The following is a 19817-nucleotide window of genomic DNA, read 5'->3' as shown; positions in this document are numbered from 1 at the left end:
TGCGCGCCTCATACTTCCTTCAATACTTATCCAATAGGGCATAAACTCTTTCGGATTTTTCACGACATGTAGAAGATTTACTATGTGGGAACAGAGGCAGTTCGTGCCATTGTAACAGGATGTGCGCAACAAAAACCAAGAAAAATGGATTCCTTGCAGCAGTTTTTTGACCTACTGTATATATATGAATTTTTTTTTTTTCTTTTTAGCTTTTCTTATTTTTTTTTTTTTGACCTTTTTTATTTTTGCGGCTATTGTTATTTCTTTGACGATGGTTGTTAAAATAACTTAAGTTATTTTAACAATCCATGTCGGAGTTGTTTCGTACTTCGTCCAAAAAGAGACCACTGTTACAACACTGCGGTTGTACTGCGGTTATACTGCGGTTGCTAGTTTACAGTTGAAAGTCCAAAAGAGATAATTGTGTTACATTGTAATTTTGCTTCCTTTAATGGCTTGTAAGAATTAACGTTTTATAAAATAGAATAAAGTAGATGAAAAAAAATAAAAATAAGACTTGAGTTAAGTATTGATATTGGATTTGCTTGTTGTAAGTGACCACCAGATCTTGTTAAGTAGATCAGTCTTGTTTGTAATAGAGTAATTGGATAAGAGTTTTGAAAGTGTTTACAATGAAGATAATTGGCTTCAAGGGACTTGTCTTGCGTGTATTTTAAGAGTGTTATACCAAAAGATTCAGATAAAAATACTTGATTTATTGATAAAATATATTTAAGATATATAATTGAAGAGAAGTCCAGATAAAAGTCATAAAAAGGTTGTCCTTTTTATATTCAAAAAAAAAGATATAAAATTTTAGGAAAGGATTCCTCGATCAGGAATCAAATCCAAAAGAAGAAATAAAGTTGAAATAAAAAATAAAGTTCAAAAGAAAAATAAAGTTCAAAAGAAAAATAAAGTTCAAATGAACTTTAAGTTACAACATGTAACCATGACCGTGGCTTGACTTGACCTTGTTGTTCCTACAACATTCTAAAAATGTAACAAAAGACATGACACACCACCTTAAGCATTGCAGCAAAATAGCATGTATACTTCCCCAACGGGGAATCGAACCCCGGCCATGTCGGTGAAAGCGACAGATCCTAGCCACTGGACCATTGAGGATGTGGCTATGATAGGTGACTGCTAAATCTAGTTCATAAACTTAACTCGGTTCGGAGACACTGCACCCAAACCTGGTTATCCAAATTGATAAAGGTGATCTTTTTTAATAGTGGTAATTCTATTAAAGGAATGAGAACGTGGATTTCAATGTTAGAAGCTTGATTTTTATATCAGAAGAAAGCTCGAAAAAAATATATTTTAAATCTATAAAAATAAACAAAAGTATATAATATGTTTGTTGAATAAAAAGACATTGTATTTTTTTAAAAAAATAAATATTTTTTTGCTGTGCTACATGATGCCATACAAGATTACAAATTGGGAAGACCATTCTTTTTCAACTTCAGTGCAAGGTTTTTTAAATTCAACAAAAATCCAAAAAGCATTTCTATTGGCGTATAAGCTCGGAAATTCAAGTGATTGAGTCGTGGCGTTCTCTTTTTAAGCATTTTTCAGCTCTCATGTCGTATTTTACCAAAAAAAGACTTTATTAAATAAAAAAGGCGATTAATTTTAGTGACAAGTGAGCAAAAAAAAAAAAAAAAAAAAAAAAAAAGAGAAAAGGGATACATATGAAGAAGAGAGATGAAACTCTTATACAAGTGTACAGTATTGCTATAATAATAAGTATGAAAGCATTTGTTTACAAGTTAAATAAAAAAGAATATGAATAAAGTAGAAAATTTAAAAGATTGAATAAAATAAATAGAAAAAGGGCTCTTTTGGTTCTAAAGAAGTTAAATTTGTTTTAAAGCTGGAAAAGATATGCTTTAAATAATAAGGTTATGAAATAAAAAAAGACAAAGTATTTTTGATAATCATTTTTATTTTTTGAGAGTAAAAAAAAAAAAGTGGTAATGGAATGAATGTCTGTTATGCTACATGTCTTGAGATTTCTATGGAAAAAATTAAAAAACAGAGTACTTCAGAGAAAGAAAAAAAAAGTTGTAATGTTGAGATGTTGAAATTGTAAAAAAAAAAAAAAAAAAATTACATTCCCAGCATTGACATTACAAAAGGAATTTCTATTCATTGTACTGTTTTAACTTGAATGAAAAACGCAGCGTTTTAAATTTGGGTTAAAAAAAAAAGTACTTTGAAATTTTTTTTTCATTAAAAAGTAAAAGTGAACCAAATATGGCGAAGGTGAAAAGCATCACACAGAAATCTAAAAAAAGATTCAAAGCCCACAATATAAACGGCAAACTTACTTTATCTGCAACCAAATCTACTATCCAGCGATTGTTGGTATGATGTAAGTATTTTGGCTACACCAATCATAATGCTTTGCTTTATTTTTAGATTTTCAACTGAATATCAATTCTCCTTGGCTATTGTTTTTGAAATCATATATAAACGCGTAAAATAATGGATCAAGCTTATAAAATAATCTTTTATTATATTTACAATGAATTCTTCAACCCAATACAAATTTAAATGCTACTGTAGCCAATGTTCTGAAGGGAAAATTGGCAAGTACCAATTGGTTGCTCGATGGACCCTTGCTCGCCATAAAAAAAAGGAAGCTGCTAAAGGTAGTTCACTTACATTTAGATAATATTTTTACTGACGCGTTAAATATGCATAGATGAATCAGAAAAGGTCCAAGAAATTGATGCCAATAATGAGATGATTGAAGCAAATAAAAGCGATTCTGATGATGATGGTGCAGAAGACGTTTCAAATTGGGAAGTGATGGAAAATGATGAAGTGAATGTATCTGATAGTATGGATATTGTTGAATTTGATATGCCTCAAGGTAATTATTTCCTAAAAGTAGATTACTATTATAAAGAATAGATTACTTACATTATTAATTTTTTAGTTGAAATCAAGGGATTCCAAAATGATGTTGTTGCTTTTATTGCTGTCTTCTTGACCTATTTCCAGTTATTTTTCATATCAGAATATGCTGCTGAAATAGTAATGAAATTTGCCAATGATCTTGCTCTTCTCTTAAACCATCAACCAATTTTTCCCGCAAAATTGGATACCATGCGTAACGCTGTTGGAATTGATTATACTTACAAGGGCATGTTTCGCCTTGTTGTCTGTCCCGAATGTCATACCTTGTACCAGCCTGAAGAAGTACACTGTGATTCGAAGTGCACCTTTTCTGAATTTCGTATCACCTGTAATGCTTCACTCTTCAAGCCTGTTACAATTGGTGCAAGCAAAATGTACGCCAACAAGGTCTCTGCATTCAATTCCATCAAGTATGCCTTGACTGTGATGTTCTCACGACCAGGCTTTGAATCAGCAATTGAAGCATGGCGCTATCGTACTCGTCATAACAACACTATGTATGATATCTATGATGGTCAACTTTGGAATGAATTCAAAGATAGAGATGGTAATTTATTTACCAGTCAAGCTAGATCCCTCCTATTCACTTTGAATGTCGATTGGTTTCAATCTTCAAAAAGAACCGTGTATTCTGTTGGTGCTGTCTACTTGACGATAAATAATCTTCCAAGATCCATCCGATATAAAAAAGAAAATATCATCTTGGTTTGTGTTATTCCTGGTCCCAAAGAACCCAAGGACACACAAATCAACAACTATTTACAAGTTTTGGTAAATGATCTGAAGGAACTTTACTACGATGACTTCTTTACCTGTACGGCTGAATCTCCTAACGTGCCTGTCCCAGTTCGTGCTGCTCTGTTCTTGATTGCTTGCGATATTCCTGCTAGCCGAAAGGTTAGTGGGTTTACTTCATTCAATGCCACTGTACCTTGTAACAAGTGCTCAACAGCATTTCCTGCTCGTTATAATACTCATCTTCAACGTGATTTTTCTTTTGGTCTTGAAGATATTGATGCTTGGTCACTTCGTACCAGTATTGAAAACCGTTATCATGCAAAAAATTGGAAAGAAGCAACCACCAAGAGACAAAGAGCCGACTTGGAACAGAAGTTTGGTACTCGGTTCTCTGCCTTACATGATTTGGAATACCTTGATCTTGTTCGTTGTACTGCCATTGATCCAATGCATGGCCTTTTCCTTGGAACAGCAAAGAAAATGATTAAAATATGGCGTACAACTATTTGTGACCTTACCCATGAATTATACCTGACTGATGCTGACTTGAAAGAAATGCAAAAAGAAGCAAATGATATTATATTGCCAGCACAATACACGCCAATCAATCAGAAAATTGCCAGCGATTTCTCTGACTTAAAGGCTGATGAATGGAGAACCTGGTGCCTTGCTCTTTCTCCTCTTTTGCTCAAGTCTCGTCTTCCAGTCCGTCATAAGGAAAATTGGGCAAAGTTTGTACAGGCCTGTCATATTGTATGTCGTCCATGCATTACCCAGAATGAAGCCATGATAGCCCACAAGCTATTCCATGAGTTTGTCCTTGATGTTGCTGAATTGTATGGTCCAGAGATGGTCACTCCAAATATGCATCTTCATCTACATTTAAAGGACTCCATCCAAGACTTTGGTCCAATCTATGCATTTTGGTTATATGGCTTCGAGAGACTTAATGGTGACATTAAGAAGATGACAGTAAACCACAAGACAGCGTTCGAAGTTACGTACATGAAGAAGTTCCTTTCTGTTGTACATTATGGTGACTACATCCGTAACTTACCACAAGGAATTAAACAGAACCCAGTGATGATGTCTTCCTTTGGTTACTTGTCACCGACACCTTCTGATTCCCTTGTTGCTTCATCTGTTTCAACCAGCTTTGATTTCAGCTTATTTGTCAGTGCTCCTCTACGTTTGAATGATACCTTCACTGGTGCTGAAATTCTACCTCCTGATACGCAAGCTTCTTCTAGACACAAAGTTAGTGTTAATAGGTTGACTCGAGCCCATTATGGTTACCTTCTTGCCTTTTACAGGCTTGCATATACTGATCGAACATTCGCAAGTGCGCTTATTCCAGAAGATCTTGATGACTTATCTACGATGGTGCTTCCCGATATTTCTCTTTTCTCTGAAATTGAAATTCTTGGGCAAACATATCGATCAAAAGCATCACGTACTACTCGTGGTTGTTATATTGAAGTGGCTTGCAATTCTGCTGTTCCTGGAAAAGAACCTGAAATGCGGATTGGTCAGGTGCAGTATTATTTTAGCCATCAGCTTCAAATGAAGAAAACTATGATGCCAAATGGTCGGGTCTTTGCCCCAAATGCTTTTGATGAACACCTCTTTGCTTTTGTACGTTGGTATAATGCTCCTCTTCATCCTTTTCAAGGATTTGAATGTCTTGGTGCCGCGTATTACCATAACTCTTTTCGACCAGCTGATTCAGACTGTATTCTTCCAGTATCGCGTATCTTTACTTGTGTTGCTATGAAGCAAGGCTATCCTGATAATCATGTTGTCTTTTTACCTCTCCCAAGAAAAACCATTGGTTTGTAAAATATAAAAAAATAAAGTAAAAGTAAAAGTAAAAAAAAAAAATTAAAATTTAAAAATCCAAACACCGCGTTTCTTTATATTTTTTTAATTTATTTTACAAGTTTTTTTTTGTTTTTAAAATAGCAAGTTGCCTTCATCCAACTCCATTTCGGAAACAAAAGCCCAAGCGATACCCTCTTCAGTTATATTTTCTTTCTTTATGAAGTCAGGAACAGGCAGCGAACATTTTCTTTGGATACGAGGAAGAAACTGGATGCTGCTATTTCCAGTTCTTTGCCTCTTTGCTTTCTCACTTGCTATCTGATCATCCAAAAGCTTAAAGAATTCGGTACACTAAATATTAAATAATTAGCCGATTGCGCTTAAAAGATACTAATTAAACTTACAGCAGGTGATCTGTACGTTGGTACTCGAACTTCAAAATAATCGACGGTTTTCTTACACAAGACAGACATGCGTTCCTTTTCGGTAAAAGGAGTTGTTCTGTCTGGATTTCGCTCCAGAAGAACTTCTTCCACCTTGTCCATTGTATCGCTACTGTACATGTCTTCTTCTTCAGACATGTATTGCTGTTGAAGCAAGTACTCACAGTTGGGATAATTGTTATAAACGCCTTGGTCCTTGTATTGCTCGTATATAGCCTTACGAGCTCTTGTTTTCTAAAAAAGCAAAGTCAGTTTATACGATTACAGTAATTTATGTAGCACTTACAGCACTTCTACGAGTGACTTTTGCTGCTTTTCGTTTTCTTATAAAATCTTCAACTGGATCTACCTCTTCACCAGTGGATATCCCGGCCTTCTTTGTATAATACTGGCGCTCGAGGTACTTGCGTAAATCGCGGTTGTTTGTATTTTTATATGAATAATGACTACTCACATAATCTTGCAATAATTTGAATACTTTTTGATTTTCAGTAGACTTTAGAGGCTTTTCAAGAACGTATTGAGACGATGGCGGCAGGTTGTTGTAGTGATTTCTCACAGCATCCTATATTTCAGAGAAAATTGATTAGTACATTTGTTTAATATTGAATTTTAATGTTCTTACTTTTACAGCAGTAGCAATTGGCTTTGCGCCTTTGCCTGATTCTGCTTCAAGCTCATCGTATGCTTCTTTGAGCTTTCTGTATGCCATTTGCAAGGCCAGCTTTTCCTCTTGCTCTTTTCGAAGCATCTCCTTCAAATCATAGTTTTCTTTTCTTATCTCCATATAAATAGAAAAAGAAAGAGATGCTTCATCAGTCTCCATATCTTCGGCTTGGCGCATTCGCTTCTGGACATGGGTCATAGGAGGAAAACCAGGCCTAGGATAGGCAAAGCTATCGGGAATGGCATCGCTTGAAGCAAGCTCAGGAACAACAACACGCAAAGGAACAGCGATTGGTTGCCCAACAGAGTTAGAACCACGAGTATTGGCAGGAGCAGGGTTGAATTGAATAACGCGATCAGACATAGTGTTGTAAAAGTACTTTGAAATAAAGATAAATGAGCTTGGCATCAAAATTGAATCTTCCTTAAATACTATCGCGTTTACAATGAAACTCAGTCTAACTATACCAAAAAAAAATATTTAAAAGATTTCCTTTTCGAAATCTTGTTCCTTTTTTCTTTCTTTTTCTTCAGCAATTTCCTTTTTCAACATCGCTCCGGTTATCCCAAGGTAAGTAAAAAAAAAAAAAAAAGAAAAAGAAAACTTTGCTTCTAATGTGCTGTAGTAGATACCCATACATGTACTCATGGCTGCTGTAGTTCCTTTGGTTATTTATATATCTTTTCAAAAGGTAAATACATTCATAGCTTTCAATAATCTTTATTAAAAGTAAAATTTAGATTTCTTTAGTTCGTGGCTGAACCTTTATGAATGTCTTGGCATCCTGTTTTGTTAACAAAAGAGCTTTAAGGTAAAGAAATTGAGTACATCATGGTTTACTTTTATTAATATTTTATTTTATACAACTTTAGACGCTTTGGCTTCTGTTGTTTCCTGCTGTCTCCAATCTCTTACTGCTTTGGATCCTCGTTACTACTGGCTCGCTTTTATTTATGGGCTTTATTTACTACGCTCTTTTGTTTGCTGCTTCTATGGTAAAGGTAAGTGCATTTTCCACAATTTTTTTTTAAATAAAATTTTTTATTTCATCGTTTTCATGGATCCCCTTCTCGTTTTCCTTCCTCCCCTACCCTTTTGTAATACTGGAATGAACCAATAATATATAATCAATATGGCAATAAAGCCCCAAAATAAATGAATAAAACTACATTTTTAACCAATAATACCGTATTTTAAGCCTATTGTATTTCCTAATGTAAATCATCCAAAGCTAAATATAGCCGTAATAAGCCAATAAGAAAGCATTGCTAAAGAGCAACAGACGAATAAGGAAGTATTTCGAAAAGTAACAAGCCAATAAAGAAGTTGTATTAAAGAGAAACACAAGCATGTAAGGCCCAATAGAAAGACGTTTGCTTGTACTTCGTTGTTAAAAAAAGAATGAAGCGGCGCGTTGTCAAATAGTAATACTTGGTTATCGAGGTACAATAGTTAACATTCAACGTAAACGAGCTCAACTGGACATACCGCAATAATTATGCATAATTCATTATAAATCCCGACTAACTAAAGTATACCTGACAGCTATCATACTCCATAGATAACAATTATGTGCAGTGAGATATGTTTATGCGAAGCGCTACGGGATATATGATTGGCTGAATGGTCTGTAGTGGAGAATGAGTATAATCGACACCAACTGAAGGAGGACCCCTGGGTTGATCAGGTGACCTGCAACTTGCTGGCGGAGCTCAAGTGAATTGATGGCCATATACAGTTGGGGTGCACTTTCCTTTTTTTGTCGGTGAGGTTCTAGGTTTAGCTGGGTGGTTCGATATATATTGGGTGCTTCTTCCGATGACATTCGCTCAGATCATATGTTTTGTTTTCTCTCTTCCGTCTGACGTTTTCTTTTGTCTGATGTTTTATTTTCTTTCCTTATCATCAGTTACCCTCGTCCATGTCCTGATCTGTTTATTTTTTGTTAATGCTACTGATTCTCTGATAATACTTTATGCATTTGCAAAAGTATATAAAGTCTTGTAAATTGTTATTGAATAAAGTATCGAAAAATCGACCTATTTTTTATGCTTTATTTTTTTATTCTTTCTTTTGAATAATCAAGGTTCCCTTCAATCTTTGTTTATTCACTCGCTCTTATACGTACACTTGCCTTTATCTACTTGGTGTTTCTCTTATTATTCTGGTACCAATTGCTCGAAGTAGGTTTTTTCAGTCGGCCTAGGTTCTCGTTCGAATTGAAGTGAATTAATAGAAAATCAAATAGGCAACTTCAGTGGATATATCTTTACCGTCTTATACAAGTCCTTCAAAAAGTATATCTTCTCCCTTAGTACATTATCAGCTATGTTGATAAGATACTGGCCTTTGGCGGAGTAAACACGACTTGAGTTCCACCACTGCAAATAATCGTTCCAATTGGATAAAGCATATCGCAATATTGAACATTTTTTGGTTAACAGATGTTTATGGTTTTTGGAGAAAAGACTTAACTTTCGCTGTATTGGTCATTTTCGAGTTTTGAAAAAAGATTCAGGTGCGAAAAAAATAAAGAAATTGAACAGTATTTTTGTTTTTTTTGTAGGGTAAGTATTCATAAATTTATTCAAGTTTTTAAAAAGTGTCTGTTTTTTTTACAGATGATCTTTTTTTTTTTTGGAAATCCTGTTCCCCTCTATCGTTAAAAGACCGATATCTTCTGTTTTTTATTCTTGAGGGTAAAATGCGGAAATTAAAAGCATTTTGCGATTATTTTGTTCAGAAGAATACATATTAGGAAGGTGGTTTGTGCTTTTTAGCTTAGATCATTACAAACGTGTTACAAACCGTAAAAAAATAATCGTGTTTGGGAAAAAAAAAAGACGGTAAAAAAAGACTTGGTAAAAAAAAAAAACTAAGTAAAAAAAAAATGAGTCTAGCAATAGAAAATTCATTGTTCAAATGAAAACAACAATCTAACAACAATTACACTTCATAGAAATGCAAGTACCTTTACATTATAACGAAAGAATACTTGTGTATCTTAAAAAGAATAAAAAAACAAAGCTCTGCTAACATTTTGTTACAAGGCAGTTATACAGTAGATCACAAAACTGCTGCAAGGAATTGCAAAATTCAGGTTTTACAGCTGGTTGTCCATGGGTACTGCACCAAACTATCTCAAACCTTGACTGTTTGTACCTCAATAGTAAATGCATTTATTCGTCGATTATCGGATATGGGCAATGTTTATTGGTGGAATTTGAGATCGCTAAAAGTATTATTATGAACATCCGACATTTTTTACTTGTTCACATATGTTTTAAATGACGAATTTTAATACGACCCAACCGGTTGCTATCATAATTTTTCACATTCTTGACATGATTAGAATGATGCCAGTATATAAAAGCGCTTACAATTCCTTTATTTTAAATTTTATACTCCCTTATTTAAATTATTTCTCTTTTTTACCCTATCGTCAATCGCATGCCTAAACGGCTGTCAGAGGAGAAAATAAACGATCACAAACAGGCATTAACCGCATCCACATCAATGTATGATATTTCCAAGGAGCCTGGATTACATTAATCAACTGTTAGTAGATACTCTAGACGGCTGTTTTCAAGTAGGACAGTAAACACAGGTGGTAGACCTGCAGTAGTCTCCAAAGTGACGAAGCGGTTAATCAAAAGAAAAGTCATGGAATGGGTTCTAAAGGCTTCTAAAGAGGTGTACCGGGAGCTGGTTGGATTTGGCTATGATATCTCATACCAGTCAGAAATTAACGTACTGAAATCAATGGAGTTCCATTTTCTGATAGAAAAAAAGAAGCCATTTCAGACAAAAACGCATACGTAGCATCAGTTAGAACGGGTCAAGGAGCATCAGGATTAGGCAATGAGTGACTGACAGCAAACAGTGTACTTTAATGAGACCAAGCTCAGCGTATAGGGCTTTGATGATGCTGATCACTATTGGAAACGGCCAAGTGACCTTCTTCAACATCATGACCTGGATTTTGCAATCAATCATGGAGCTAGCAAAATGATGCCCTGGGGTTGTATAATCTCTGAAGGACCAGGATATGCTTGCTAAATTTACGATGGAAACTTGAACTCGGGTGTTTACCAGCATATTTTGAACACTACGCTTCGTGATACTATGAAGCACTACAATTTCGACTGGTCCAACATTTAGTTTTAGCATGATAATAACACAAAGCACAAGGCATAATCTACAATAGCCTAGTTATGTAGTCACCAAGAGAGCTATGTTAACTATTGGCCAGCTTAGATCCCCGACTTAAATTCAACCGAGCACGTAGGACATCAATTGAAGTTGAAATTCAACTATTACGAATATAGAGCAAAGAACATGGATGTGTTTTGGGAACGAGTTGATGAAATATGAAATGACTTCCATAAAGATCTTTGCCAAGGACATGTAGATAACATTCCGGAAAGAACTCAAGAGATTATTAATAGAAAAGTAGGACCAACTAAATATTAATAAATAAGTTCATTCCGTTCAAATTTTCAAATTGCGCGCCTCATACTTCCTTCAATACTTATCCAATAGGGCATAAACTCTTTCGGATTTTTCAAGACATGTAGAAGGTTTACTATGTGGGAACAGAGGCAGTTTGTGCCATTGTAACAGGATGTGCGCTACAAAAACCAAGAAAAATGGATTCCTTGCAGCAGTTTTGTGACCTACTGTACTTACATCATACCAACAATCGCTGGATAGTAGATTTGGTTGCAGATAAAGTAAGTTTGCCGTTTATATTGTGGGCTTTGAATCTTTTTTTAGATTTCTGTGTGATGCTTTTCACCTTCGCCATATTTGGTCCGCTTTTATTTTTTAATTAAAAAAAAATTGAAAGTACTTTTTTATTAAAACCCAAATTTAAAACGCTACGTTTTTTATTCAAGTTAAAACAGTACATTGAATGGAGATTCCTTTTGTAATGTCAATGCTGGGAATGTAATTTTTTTTTTTTTTTTTTTTTTTTTTTACAATTTCAACATCTCAACATTACAACTTTTTTTTTTCTTTCTCTGAAGTACTCTGTTTTTTAATTTTTTCCATAGAAATCTCAAGACATGTAGCATAACAGACATTCATTCCATTACCACTTTTTTTTTTTTTTTTACTCTCAAAAAATAAAAATGATTATCAAAAATACTTTGTCTTTTTTATTTCATAACCTTATTATTTAAAACATATCTTTTCCAGCTTTAAAACAAATTTAACTTCTTTAGAACCAAAAGAGTCCTTTTTCTTTATTTATTTTATTCAATCTTTTAAATTTTCTACTTTATTCATATTCTTTTTTATTTAACTTGTAAACAAATGCTTTCATACTTATTATTATAGCAATACTGTACACTTGTATAAGAGTTTCATCTCTCTTCTTCATATGTATCCCTTTTCTCTTTTTTTTTTTTTTTTTTTTTTTTTTTTGCTCACTTGTCACTAAAATTAATCGCCTATTTTATTTAATAAAGTCTTTTTTTGGTAAAATACGACATGAGAGCTGAAAAATGCTTAAAAAGAGAACGCCACGACTCAATCACTTGAATTTCCGAGCTTATACGCCAATAGAAATGCTTTTTGGGTCTTTGTTGAATTTAAGAAACCTTGCACTGAAGTTGAAAAAGGATGGTCTTCCCAATTTGTAATCTTGTATGGCATCATATAGCACAACAGAAAAACATTTATTTTTTAAAAAAATACAATGTCTTTTTATTCAACAAACATATTATATACTTTTGTTTATTTTTATAGATTTAAAATATATTTTTTTCGAGCTTTCTTTTGATATAAAAATTAGGCTTCTAACATTGAAATCCACGTTCTCATTCCTTTAATAGAATTACCACTATTAAAAAAGATCACCTTTATCAATTTGGATAACCAGATTTGGGTGCAGTGTGCCACTGCAAATAACTGGAGAAAGTAAGCGTTCAGTTTTAGAATAATTGAAGGCAAACACGCCAAAGATCATGCAAACACACGATATTTTATGGATGTTTTAAACGTTTTTCGCGGCAGTGCAGTTAACGTTCAGTATTCATTAAGAGAGCAAGTGGAAGTCATTTAGCATTCTTTTACCAGAGCAGTCGACACGTTTTACTCAATACTTGCCAACGTTTGGGCAACGAATCATAAGTTTTAAAGCATTTCTTTATTTGTCCTTTTGTTCTTTTATCGACCGCTCATATTGCCTTATATGCTTCTTTATTAACCACTCATATGGCTTTATATACTTCTTTAACAACCACTCATATTGCTTATATACTTCTTTATTAACCATTCACATTGCAATAAATATTGCTTCATATATACAAAAAAATAGGGATTTTGTTTATAAAAATAGCTTTTTTTTTATTTAAATAAAATAATAATAACAATATACAGTATTTCTTTGCTCGTAGCGTTTTAAAAGTTTGCTTGACTTACCTAATGTCATCAAAATAGCAGCATCTAATCTAAAAATACATCGATTAATTTCGTGGGGCTCAAAAAGTTCTCACAAGAAAAAAAAAAAAAGAAAAAAAAAAGCCAAGCTCAAGGATGCAAAGACACAAGGATTCAACGTTTTAAGGACTTGGGCACTCAAAGCAAAAGAAGAAAAGACATCAGTACTTAAGAACCAAAGCAAGGACGAGAAAGAAACAGTAAAAGGCCAAAGCAAAGTAGCACGTATCTATAATAATTATTAGCTATCGAGTATACGTAGTAGAAGTAATAGTACCTTTCTTTAGATAGGCCAGAAGAAGACTAGCTAAGCATATACCAACAAGTAAAGAAAAGGGAAGCAGCATGCATCTATAATAATAATTAGCTATTGTGTACATGTAGTAAAAGTAATAGCACCTTACTTTAGGTGAACCAGGTAAAAAAAGACACTAGCCAAGCCTATACCAACAAGTAAAAAATAAAGAAGCAGCACGCATCTATAAAAACTATTAGCTATGAAGGATACTTAATAAAAGTAATAGTACCTTGCTTTAGATAAACCAGGAAAAAGAAAAGAAAAAAGCAAAGAAAGAAAAAAAGACACCAGCCAAGCTTTTACCAACAAGTAAAAGAAGAAGCAATGATAATCCTGGGAAAGAGGTTTTATAAAGACCATTTAAAGCATCAAGAAAGCAACCATTACGATTTTACTAAAGTACAAGTATCATTAGAACAGAAATAGAATATATATAATATTAAGAACTTACCTTTTAGAAAGAATGTTTTTTTTAAAAAAAGGAAAAAAAAAGGAAAAAAAAAGTACTTTTTTTATAGCATCATTTTACCAGTGTTACAATTACCTACTATCGATTAAAAACAAGTTTTCTTTAATATGGTTTAACTATTGAAACACTCAGAGAGGTTATTCATAAACAGTTTAAATTCTTTTTTTTTTATTATTATTCAAATGTAATATCTTTAACTATAAAGGCTTTTTCTTTTTCTTTTTTTTTTTTTCTTTGCTTTTTTTGTAAAACAAATAAAAGCATCACCTTACTTTGTATTCATTTTTAGTTCATTTTGTACTCTTGTCTTTTTCTTTTTCCCTATATTATCTGTTTTAAAAAAATGTCTCGCCGTGTCGCTACCCCTATCAACGTTCCCAGTAATGCCCCTAAAAGGGCAAGAATATCTTCAAGCATTACTGGATCATCATCCACTGTTGCGCCGTCCCCTTCTCCTGCTCCCACTGCTGTTGCGTCTTTTGACAGCTTTGAGCCTTCTCGCCTTCAAGGCCCAGTTGGCTCTCCTGCTGTCAGCTTGGCAAGTGGCCCAACCCTTGAGGCCATTTTTGCTCAGATGCAGCAGCAAGAGCAAATTCAACGCCGACAGGAGGAGAATCAACGTCGGCAAGAGCTGAAGATTGAGCAGCTAACTCAATTGCTGCAACAACAGCAACAAGAGCAGCAGCAGCCTCCCCAACAGCAGCCTCCACAGCAGCAACCTTCTGAGGTCAAAGAGAATAAGGCCTTGACAAGTGTAATTTAAATTTAAAAAACAAATTAGCATGTGCAAAATAATAACAAAAAAATTTTTTTGTACCTTTTTGAGCCATAGGCTTTTATATTGAAGTACTATAGAGAGCATTTGGTTCCTCGTGGTGTCACCTTTGACCTGAAGGAGGTCTTGCGCTACAAGCAAAACGCAAAGGTCAGGGATTTGCTTGTAGCAGCTGCCAAGAAGGAGCCATTTTCTGCTGGCATTACTGTTTCTGACATGCGCAGCATGGTCAGAAACAAATTCAACTACATGGTGAGAGAAAGTAAGGGGCTAACGGCTACGTCAGAAGATTCAACGCGTCGTAGTCGTGTGCATGCAGTAAGTAATTAGTATTTAAAGATTGAAATATTTAGTGTTTCAAGTACTTACATTACTTTTTTACATTAGAAGCTCGCCATGAGGCGAAATGCTTACAATGCGGCCCCTGAGGAATTTGAAGCTCGTTTTCCTTTTGGAAAACAAATTCTGATGACCGATTGGACGTCAGAGGAAGAAGATGGTCCTGAGGATGAACATGGTCCTGTGTTTGTAGTAAAAAGACCACTCTTTCGAAGCAAAGCAGTAAGTAATATTTTTGTGTCATGTTTTGACATGTCAATAAGATAACAGTCTTATCAATCTAAGCTAAATCTTTACAAATGAGTTTGAATAAGAATAGATCCTGATAATTACCAACTGCCCTGAACAGCCAAGTTTCACTTTCATCTCAACAGTTGATTATTTACATCAGTTTATAAAATTTTTCTTATACATGTCAAATCATATCGGTCGTAACTATCTCTTGTCATTTAATCTCAGGTCTTGCTCAACTAATATAAATAGCCTTGGAATCTTTCTTTAATAAAAGTAATTCGACTGGAGAACTATTGTTCGGTCTCGTTAATTCTTCTTTGTCTATTTTAAATACTTAAAACACTTCATTTTGTAATAGTGTTTATTTTCTAATATACCTTTACTTAATCTACAGGTGGACGAATTCCATGCTGTTCTTCAAAAAGCATGGAGGAATTCCTTGTCGAAAAAAGGCACCATCAATAGAACAAGAAGGGTGGTGGAATACTTCGACAAGGAGTTCCCTACAAACCTTGACCATGAGGATTATCCCTCTTGGGCCTTTTCTTCCCCTGGCCTTGGCTTTTCGGCTGAGGTCTCTGGCTCTTCCTCTTCTGCTGCTGCTAATCCCATGCAGTAAGCGTTTACTTTCTCTTTTCCTTTTTTTTTTTTTTTTTTGCTGCCTCTTTTGTTGTCTCTGCAAATTGAATAAAATCTTTTTTTTTTAAAAAAAAACAAATAACAATAATAGTCTAATAAATGATTCTTTAGTAAAATATATAGTAAAATAAATAATAATAATAGTAATAAAAGAAGGTTTGAATAATTTAGCATAGTTGTTACATATAAATTCGTCTTGGCAGAGCGAGAGTAAGAAGGTGCTTATCGATATATGGGCATACAGCAACAGGATTGAAGATTCTATAAATTGGAAGTATGCTGTTGCTTGAAACTGGATCAAATTGGTTCTTCCACACTTGGATGCCAGTACCATCGAAGGTGGGAAAATGTTGAGTCGCATGGCTGTACCAATTGACGAATGCAAAATAATGAGTTGAGTTGTTAAATGAATGACTGAAAAAGTATGATATTTGACCAATACGTAATTGATTGTTCATAAAGGCTTGAATGCATGATGATGATGAATGATTGTCTGACTGTTGGTAGTGTTGTCCAAGCAAGTTAATTTTTTTGAATGATTTTATAGTTGTACTGATTGTATTCATAATAGGTATTTCATAGGTATCCATATAAAAAGTTTGTAAGGCTTCATAGTGTTCAGGGCATAAAAGTTCTTGTTTGTTGTTAATTTTTGAAGGAAGGGCTTGTGGTGGCAGAGGCTCACTACCAGTAATCGTCAGGTTAAATAGACTTGGCCCGTCTATGAACTGAGAGTAATCAAATGGCGTTAAACCACTCTCGTCATTCGTAACCTCGCCTATTTCCTTTATGAAGTTGATCAGTAGGAGCATGCCTTGATCGTTGTTGTTAATGAATGTAGGTAATGAATGTATTATATCTTGCGTATGAATGGTTTGAGTAAGCATAGTGACATAGGTGGTTTCGAAGCCTGTCTTGTAATTGATATTTATCTTTTTGACATCACCATTCAATCGTTCAAAACCATAAAGCCAAAAGGCATAGGAGGGACCAAAGTCCAAAAAGCATTCTTTCAAATGCATGTGCATATGCATATTAGGTGTTATACATGTTTTTCCATAGAGTTGAACACAGGTCTTGCCGAATTCTTTAAATAAGGAGTGTGCTGTCTGAATTTCATCTGCTGTGATTAAAGGACCAGTCACCAACCTTACTGCTTCTACATATCTGATCCAATTGATGAAATGTTCACCGATTAATCTTTGTTTTAAGAGAAAAGGCGAAAGCACAACACACCACGTTCTCCACTCATCAGCCTTCATATTGCTAAACGTACTTTCAATCTTGCCTTTTTCGCTTTTTTTTTTTTTTTTTTTTTATAACAAAAAAATTAGTGTTCAGATTCATCATAGTACAAATTCTTTTATACTTGTATACCTTTAGAGATTTTACAGTACTGTGAAGGGATAGCAATTGAAGCTGATTCATCAGCCATGGCTTTGAAATCAGCTGTTGTAAGAAGCCCGTGATCTACCCAAACTTCAACCATTCTTTTTGGCGTACCTAGAAATAAATTGTGCATGGGATCAACGGTTGTCAATCTCACGACATCAAAATACTCTAGTCGGTGAAGTTCACTCCATTTACTTCCTGTGTCCGTCTGCAGGGTTCGCTGTTGCGTAATGTGAGTAGCATTTAGCCAAGCATATGCTTCTTGGCGCTGCTGGGTATTGTTTCGCAGAATCCAGTGCTCATCGTCAAAGTCAGAAAAATCTGGCTTCGTTGAATTTGCACCAGTACTGATTCGCGAAAACACAGTGGAACATTTGTTACAGGCTTTGTGCGCGGATTGACCCATGAACCCAGCTACTTTGCGAGCTGCTGGTATATCACAGTTAACGGACATCAAAGCAACACGTACCATTTCACCGTTTCTGTTCTGGTACGTTGGCATCATTATACCTCCGTACAAGGTATTCAGCTCTGCAATCATTGGTCGCAAAAAGTTTTGGAGCTGGTCATCCGTGGGCTCGCCAGGCCCAGGAATCATACCAACCAGGATGATGTTGGAAACCTTCATCCTAGAACTCCTTGGAAGGTTGTTAATCGTGAGATATACACCATCACAAGAGTAGTGCATACCATCACTAGGTTGAAACCAATCGACGTTCAATGACACCATTAATGATCGTCTTTTACTCACAAATGGCTCCCCAGCTGAGTCGACCATCTCATTCCAGACTCGACCATCATAGATGTCATACAACACACCTTCCTCCACATATCGACCTCTCCACTGTTCAATCTCTGTTTCAAAGTTCGGACGGACAAAGAACTTCTTCAACGTTTCCACAATTGAGTTGTACGGGAACTCAAGGACGGGCTTCAAGCTGCTGCCAACAAAAAGTGAATTACCACATGGGCGCTCTTGTCTGTGTGGGTTGTTTGCAAACCTAACAAAAGGGCATTGTCGAGTATGTAAACTCCCTGTGTCGTACACACTTCTGCAAAGAGAACAGACAAGGAAACGGGAGACACCACTACTGGCAGAGGAATAATTGACCATGGTACGAGCAGTGGAGATCTTTGTAGGAATCTCCATGCCATGGCTAAGAGCACGAACGAAAAAGGAAAGAAAGGCCAACAAGTCTTCACCGGCTTCAACTGAAAGGTACTTTGCTTGGAAAAGCACAAGGTAAAGGACCAGGAGATACGCCAGTTGTTGGTCGTTGGTCATTTCTTCGTCCATGTCGACATCCATGTCAGCATCAATGTCGAATTTTAAATTTGTTTAATAAAAAAAAAGGGGTGGATTTATAAATATACCTTCAAACGTGCTTCTTTCGGTAGACGTGATGGGTTGCTCGAAGGTGTTTTCAAATCTTCTTTGTCTCAAAACTATTTTAATTGCACTTTAGTCTTGCTGCATTTCTTTAAAAAAATTGTACCTTCTCCAACTTTGTCTATGCGCTTATGAGTGTTAGCGGTTTTCTTTGCAATCCACTTGAATCCTTCAGGACAGTTGCTGCATTTGGTGCATTGGCATTTAACTTTGTTGTTGGTGGCGTTCATTTCAAAAAAAATAATATTCAGGATTTAGTAGAGGAATAAGATAGAAAAAAATGCGTGATCAAAAAAACTAAAGCAAATATACTAAATTTGGAAGTTGGTTCCTAAACAGTAACAATTTTACGTGTTCAAAAGTACTGGTTTTTTTTTCCCTTGTTTTGTTTCAGAGAGCTTATTTAACATTGCGGATACAAAAGATAAAAAAGAAAGCTCAACAACGGTTCAAATGTAAGTTTATAAAAAAAAATAATAACAACCAAGTCTAATGTTGGTTTCTTTTTTTTTTTTTTTCTTTTTTTTACATTAGGAATTCCTAATGGTACACATTCGGATGACGAACATAAGACTCATGGGCAAAGTTGTTCTTTCCAACTTAAAGAAACTATAAGAATATCAATCTTATATTACTGCTTGTTGCTAAAAAGTTCTTTTTGGTAAAGAAAGTTGTCATTGCTAACATCTCTAATGGCTAATGGCTAATGGCAAATTACACCCATGTACAAACATAAAGTAAGTAATGAACTAGTATAAGCTTAAAAGCATATATTCTTTTACAATATTTGTCATAAAAAATAATAAAGCAATATATTTATTTGATAAACAAAAAGTTTTGTATGTATTTGTTAATTATAACTGCCTTGTAACAAAATGTCAGCAGAGCTTCTTTATTTTTTTTTTTATTCTTTTGTTATAATGTAATAGCATTTGCATAAATATAAAGTATATTTGTTGTTAGAGTACTGTTTTCATTTGAACAATGAACTTTTTATTGCTATACTTTTTTCTTTTCTTTTTTTTTTTTTAACTTAGTCTTTTTTTTACCAGATTTTTTTTTTTCCCAAACACGACTATTTTGTTACGTTCTGTAACACGTTTGTAATGACCTAAGCTAAAAATCATAGACTACCTTCCTAATATGTATTCTTTTGAACAAAATAATCGCAAAATGCTTTTGATTTCCGCATTTTGCCCTCAAAAATAAAAAAAAACGAAGATATCGGTCT

General features: G+C 34.5%; 5 protein-coding genes and 1 non-coding gene across 6 annotated transcripts; 2 read left to right on the top strand and 4 right to left on the bottom strand.

The window, feature by feature from the left end:
- Window positions 1–1056: 1056 nt before the first annotated feature.
- Window positions 1057–1128, bottom strand: RO3G_19065. The gene has a single exon. It is a non-coding gene; the product is annotated as a tRNA-Glu (tRNA).
- Window positions 1129–2378: 1250 nt separating this feature from the next.
- RO3G_05958 (uncharacterized protein) lies at window positions 2379–5511 on the top strand (the record flags this gene model as incomplete). Its single annotated transcript, XM_067660548.1, has 4 exons — window positions 2379–2383; window positions 2578–2663; window positions 2717–2887; window positions 2954–5511. The coding sequence occupies 4 exons, from the start codon at window positions 2379–2381 to the stop codon at window positions 5509–5511; spliced, it is 2820 nt and encodes a 939-aa protein (XP_067516649.1).
- Window positions 5512–5827: 316 nt separating this feature from the next.
- RO3G_05957 (uncharacterized protein) lies at window positions 5828–6966 on the bottom strand (the record flags this gene model as incomplete). Its single annotated transcript, XM_067660547.1, has 4 exons — window positions 5828–5844; window positions 5954–6170; window positions 6223–6501; window positions 6562–6966. The coding sequence occupies 4 exons, from the start codon at window positions 6964–6966 to the stop codon at window positions 5828–5830; spliced, it is 918 nt and encodes a 305-aa protein (XP_067516648.1).
- Window positions 6967–10875: 3909 nt separating this feature from the next.
- Window positions 10876–11218, bottom strand: RO3G_05956 (uncharacterized protein; the record flags this gene model as incomplete). The annotated part of the gene is made up of 2 exons (XM_067660546.1): window positions 10876–11065; window positions 11190–11218. The coding sequence occupies 2 exons, from the start codon at window positions 11216–11218 to the stop codon at window positions 10876–10878; spliced, it is 219 nt and encodes a 72-aa protein (XP_067516647.1).
- Window positions 11219–14160: 2942 nt separating this feature from the next.
- Window positions 14161–15329, top strand: RO3G_05955 (uncharacterized protein; the record flags this gene model as incomplete). Its single annotated transcript, XM_067660545.1, has 4 exons — window positions 14161–14571; window positions 14650–14910; window positions 14980–15153; window positions 15306–15329. 4 exons carry the CDS (start codon window positions 14161–14163, stop codon window positions 15327–15329), a joined length of 870 nt encoding a protein of 289 aa, XP_067516646.1.
- Window positions 15330–15983: 654 nt separating this feature from the next.
- Window positions 15984–18493, bottom strand: RO3G_05954 (uncharacterized protein; the record flags this gene model as incomplete). The annotated part of the gene is made up of 3 exons (XM_067660544.1): window positions 15984–17060; window positions 17174–17307; window positions 17392–18493. 3 exons carry the CDS (start codon window positions 18491–18493, stop codon window positions 15984–15986), a joined length of 2313 nt encoding a protein of 770 aa, XP_067516645.1.
- Window positions 18494–19817: the final 1324 nt, after the last annotated feature.

Source organism: Rhizopus delemar, genomic scaffold (genome assembly GCF_000149305.1).
Source record: "Rhizopus delemar RA 99-880 supercont3.4 genomic scaffold, whole genome shotgun sequence".
In the NCBI taxonomy this organism is placed as follows: domain Eukaryota; kingdom Fungi; phylum Mucoromycota; class Mucoromycetes; order Mucorales; family Rhizopodaceae; genus Rhizopus; species Rhizopus delemar.
The sequence above is the reverse complement of the archived record's forward strand: the minus strand, read 5'-3'. Positions and strand labels throughout refer to the sequence as shown.